At 40.7% G+C, this 6,000-nt stretch overlaps 1 protein-coding gene across 1 annotated transcript in view; it reads right to left on the reverse strand.

Annotated features, from left to right (window-relative positions):
* celf5a (cugbp, Elav-like family member 5a) overlaps positions 1 to 3,002 on the reverse strand; it is a gene marked incomplete at both ends in the record, with an annotated part of 372,721 nt that extends 369,719 nt beyond the window's left edge. Inside the window, one exon of the mRNA XM_080431230.1 lies at positions 2,615 to 3,002. Within this exon, the coding sequence (XP_080287356.1) occupies positions 2,615 to 3,002 (388 nt within the window). The remainder of the gene's footprint in view (positions 1 to 2,614) is intronic.
* Between the last annotated feature and the right edge of the window lie 2,998 nt (positions 3,003 to 6,000).

Raw genomic sequence — 6,000 nt, forward strand, 5'->3', positions numbered from 1 at the left:
GAAAAACTCTCGATTCAATGGCATTGGATTTGACCAGAATAAACACATGGTTTCATGAAATATCTATGCAATACACAGTAGTAGTGTAGTCTAATGTAATATATTTGTCAGTGAGTGTTCAATATACATCATTCTCTTGTTAACCAAAAGGTATCAGAGAGATATTTTGCAAACGGGAGCAAATAGATTACTAGGTAACGTTAGCAAAGATCTAAGTATGGTAGGTTTACAGAGTTATGAATCATATACAGAAAGGTTTTCGAGCTTAACAGAGATCACTCCGGTTTAATTAGTCAACATCTCCCTTGAAGGCTCAATATGTTATTAGTTTTTATGATTAATATTGTGCTCGAGCTAATAAATCTGTGCATCCATCATGGGACGTCTTTGCATACTAATGGTCAACAAAAGGATGAATTGAAATCAATTTTTTGATCCCTCGTCAACAACAGAAACACACTTCATATGTGTTGTGGACAACCTTTGTAATAGGAGATTACATTAGGAGAGTGAGCCTATATGTCACCCAAGACATGATACTGTGATAATATCACAATGTCACAAGTGGCATTTACATGACTGTCACTGATTGTCATTTTTCCTCTCTAAATGTCAATCCAATAAAACTCTTATCTTATATACTGTAGCTGCCACCACACATCGACGTCCACCGGCAGCAGGAGAGTGACATAAAAATAAATAATAAAATAAACGAACATTAGGAATAGGCCTATAGCCCTATGGTTGAGAGGAGGAAAGGATTTTAAATTGCCTTAAAGACTATGTTTGTCATTTGCATTTTGCACCTTCTTATGGGGCAGTCTTATAACTGAAAACAATATAATTACATTATTACCTTTTAACGCATAAATACGGTATATTAAAAGAGGTTTTAGTTAGAATTGTGCTCCTATTCGAATCTATGTATGTTACAGTAAGCAATAGTGATCTAATGTGTCTATATTTACTGCTAAATTATGCTAATGAGGCAGATGATTTTCGTCTCCATCATGACTGTGAAAGCCTTTGAGCGCTTGCCTCTTCTGTGTGTCTTACCATAGCTTTAAAATGTAGCTGTATAGGATTATCATGGGGGGGTCATGGTCTTTAGGCTATCCAAAGTTGAGTAGGCGGGCCCCCCCCCCCCTGCATGTGGGTTTGCAAACACAAGCTGATCAAATGTTGTGAGACACTGCATGGCCAAGATATGGGGAGGTAAAAAGGTATTTGAATAATGTAAGCAGCTGAATGTTGATCTAATATAGTGTTGGTGCTATTGCCATGATTTTGATGGTGGTGGTGATGAGGATTATCTTTACATTGACTGACTGACTATTATAGGGGGACCTCGAATTGTAAAGCGATGTTACGTCATCAGTATCACCTGGGATGTAGACTACACTACACGGGGGTATTCTGAAATAGCAACTTATGGAACACTTAACAAATCTCAGTGGGCTTCTATATCACGGGAAAACTTATATAAGCCCACTGAGATTTGTATCCCTCTCCTCCCACGAGCCTTCCATTTTAGCGGCGCATGCAGCATCACTGCTGGCGTCGTCGTGGCGACGTCCGTGTCCGTCATCTTGTGACAGTTTTCGCGTCCCTATTTTTGAGACATTGTGGTAGGCTGTGGCTTTATCTGGCATTGATTTCTGTTGTCTCTGGTTTGCAAGCAGCCCTTTCCCCATCCACACACACACGCTTGATGTTAAAGAAAGCATAAGGATGAATAAATGATGCCGCCCCTCTCTCCGCAAAAGATGGGACTCAGTGGCGAGTGAGGGGATGGATGGAGCTTTAAAAATGCATCCTTTCCGAGCGCCTCTGATCTGCCCCACTTCCTCTGAGAGCGGCAAAGAAAAGAGCATTCAATTGTGCAATTCAACGATATCGATCACGGCAAATGCGATTCGAATCGCATTCACCGTTATCGATATTGTTGAATTGCGATCGGACGCGTATTTTTGCCCTATACCTACCACTGTAAACAAATTAGTAAACCAAAATAACTAAACATTCTATGGAATATCGAAATATAGGCTGCTATAGAGGTATAGGCTCTACCGATATTATTATTATTTTAGAAATACTATAAGCTCTCTCGTGTCGTGAAACGCCAAGGAAACTTGTCTTTGGATGTGCGTTTGCAAAAACAAAAGCGTTCTTATATGGACCACTCCACTACGCACGTTATTGGGGCTACTACGAAAACATGGAAGCACAATTCTGAATCGCTTAAAATGACTCCATGTCTGAAAAATATTAAAAGGATATGTTACGCCAATTAAGCATACAAATAAAGAAAACGTGGCACACAGGGCTTTGGGGGAAATAAACAAAACAAACACACTTCGAGACTCACTATTTAGACTATAGCCTTGGATCAAGACTATCGTAGGTGTATTTTATCGATTTGGACATTTTTTTAATATAACATTTTCAAAGTCGATCAAATACATCTACGATAGTCTTGATCCGAGGCTATATTTAGACAGTATATTTTTCGTATAAACAGCTAATTATAGGCGATTATTAGGCATGCATGGGGCCTGATCGCAGCCAGCAGTGCGAAGGAAGGGGGGGGGACACACTCACACACGCACGTTACCTTTGTGCATGCCGGTGTATCGGTCCTTCAGCACTGTCAGTTCGTGGATCTTCCCGAACTGTTCGAACAGGGGCTTCAGGTCCTTCTCCTCCAGGTTCCGCGGTATCTGCCCAATAAACAGCTTAATGGCATCCTGGTCTTTCATGTTGTTGCCGCCGCTCTCCGGATGAATGGAAATGGATTCTGACCCGTTCATGGGCTTGGGGAATGTGATCTGAGGGTACTGGTGGTGCTGATGATAAGGTGGGATCAGGAGTAGTGGCTGATGCTGTTGTTGGTGGGTCGGTGGCTGCTGCTGCTGGACCCCCGGTCCGGTGAAAACCAGGTTGGAGTGAGTGTGTGGATGCTGCTGCTGCCTTCTTGTTTCAGTCTGAGTGAATCTGGCCATTCTGAGCTGAGAGCAGAGTGGATAATAATGACAACACACACACCACACCACACACACATACACACACTGTAGTGCCGTGAGAGAGCAAGCACTCAGCTGGAAACCAGGCTGAATTTCTTTCTATCCCGACACACACACAACACACACACACGCAGGGTTGCCAGGTTTCACGAGAGAAACGAGCAACCGGGGTCTCGGGTCTGTAAAAACAAGCCCCAAAAGAGGCGATCCACATGATCACTTTAAACCATCGGCTATTTGAAAATAGCAGATCTACAAGTTCACAATTCATGGCATTGCGCTGTGCTTGTAGATCTGCTATTTTTTTTTAAACTCTTGAAGAAAATGGGAAAAATGTGGAATATTTTTTTAAACATTTTAACAACTCAAATATTGTATGGGGGTCCCTGGCATAAAATATGGGGGGTCTGCAGACAAATACATAGTCATTTGGGGGGTCCTTGACATGAAGAAAATGTTTGAGACCGACTGATTTAAACAACTTTAGGAAACAAGCCCAAAATAAGCAACTACACTTTAGAAACAAGCCCAAAAAAATAGCAACCCACAACTAACCAATGTTTTGCTTATAATAAGCGGACATGGCAACCCTGCACACACGCTGTACAGGAGCAGAGGAGGGGGTTGATCGTGCCAGAATAAAGCGTGAGAGAGCAAATATTCGCTGCTCTGGAGCGCCACCCGCAGGCATTTGTTTATAACTGCATCTTGAGAGTTGCCCCTGTCCTTTGCACATGAGGCCTAAACTGTAGGATTTAACATGATGGAAACGGGAGTTTTAGTTTTTTTTGCTGCGTAGCCTATCAGAAACTTTAAGATATTAGCACAGTTAATCACTAAGCACCTACTGCCCTTCAAAATATGATGTTTTTGCATAGTTTTTTGTATATTTGTCTGTCACTAAATGTTTCTATGAATTGAATACACACAGGACCCCAATGGAAACAAGCCATAGTGCTTTCTTGGGTTCAATCCTTTTAGCATTGTATTTGTATTAAACTGTACTTTCTGTGCTTTTTGGGGGGCAAACTGTTAATAAAGTATTCAATCAATATAAGTGATATTACACTAATTGTTTATCTGTTCTTGGGGTAATAGTTTATGCCCTTTGCCTAAACAAATACTTAGTAAGGCAGCCTGATATCATTTGGTCAAACCGTATGATGTCATTGGAATGATTTGATAGCTAGGCTAATTATCCACACCTGCTGCCCCCTGTTCAGTGGGCCCATGGGGGGGGATAGCAGAGCCATATAAGAGAGTTCTGACACGCGTGCACTAGCGTTGACTCCCATTGTAAGAATGGAATGCGGAAGTTCTCTGTCTACCTCAATGAGATAATTACAATGTTTGGAATTTATGGGATTAATGTTGAAAAAAAAGCGGGCAGCCCATAGCTGCCTGCTTTGCAGCGAGATCAAAGCGTGACGTCACTCTCTCTTCTACACTCAGGGGGATAGTTGGCATCGAGTGAAAACCCTAAGTAGGCCTACAATTAATAAACAAAAATAAGTAGGCTAGCCAAAATATGCTTTAAAAAAAACTAAACAACAACAACTTAAACTCACCTAGTGATGTTGAAAGTCACTGGTCCATGTGACCCGTCTATCACTGTGTTCACATTGACTGTACGAGTCAGTCAGGACTGGAGATTAATTTTTAAAAGTGGCGCGTTTTCTGACTGTCAGGGGAGTTCTCTGGTCCTCAGACCCATAGATAGACCAGCTGGGTAGTGTTGCCATGTTTTGCGAGAGAAACAAGCAACCACGTAGGATATGAAAACAAGCCCAAAAAGAAGCGAGCCCTTTAAACATATACATTGGCTATTTGAAAATAGCAGATCTACAAGCTCACATGTAGATTTGCTTTTTTCACGAAAATTTGAAAAATGTGGAATATTTGTTTTAAACATTTTAACAACACAAATCTATCCCAGCCACTCCCTGGCATAGAATATTTTCAGATGGGGGTCCGCACACAAAAATATATTTGGGGGTCCTTTGGACCTTGACTTGAAAATGCTTGAGAAACACTGGTTTAAACAACACTACAAACAAGCCCAAAAAACTGCAAACACTGCCAATATTTACAAGCAACTTTACAGAAAAACAAGCACAAAGTCGCTTATAATAAGCGGACATGGCAACACTGCTATCGTGACGTACAATTTACCTTCCATGCACAGGTAGAAGAGTCCCTGGGATCCACTTTCTCTGGTGTAGATGATGGCCATGTTTCAAGAACAGTTTCTCTTGGACTCAAATGACAAGAAGTGCTTTTTAGTCCAATAACCCAAACAGAAATGATTATAAAACTTATTTTTCAGAATCCTATAGAATTCTATTGGAATTTTGGAAACCTCCTACCGGATCCTTTAATATCAGAATCCTTTAGGAATTATTTTGGAACATTGGAAAATCCTATAGGATTATTCTTATAGGAATTTCATAATCTGATTCTATTGGGAAACTGAAATTTATGTTCACTTAGTTACGAGTACACCAACATTTTAGCATTGTTATTCCCTGTGGTGAAAACCACACTATTCATTTTACATTGGTTTAACATTTTTGATTACAGATTCATAATCTCCTGCTTTACTCGTACATTTAGTTGTTTCTAGTTGGAAGAACAGTCATCAGTATCCAGGAAGGCTCCCTGCTCCCTCTTCTGGAATTAAATAGGACGCTACTCTGCTGCAGTTGTTGTCAATCATTTGAATGAAATGATGGACTAGAGCAGTGGTTCTCAACCTGTGGGTCGGGACCCCCAGGTTGAGAACCCCACATGATTTTGGGGGTCCACAGATGACAGTCAATTTAAGGACTTTTAAGACCTTTTTAATCCCTAAAAAAAAACACCCAAAAAAAAAACACCATTACTGCACTAACAGTAATCAACAAACTATACTACAAAAACTGGTCAAACATTGGCCAAATTGTCAAATACCTTCATAGTGCAAAGTTTGATGGGTATT

Source organism: Gymnoscopelus braueri, assembly GCF_963280865.1.
Source record: "Gymnoscopelus braueri genome assembly, chromosome: 6".
Lineage (NCBI taxonomy): Eukaryota > Metazoa > Chordata > Actinopteri > Myctophiformes > Myctophidae > Gymnoscopelus > Gymnoscopelus braueri.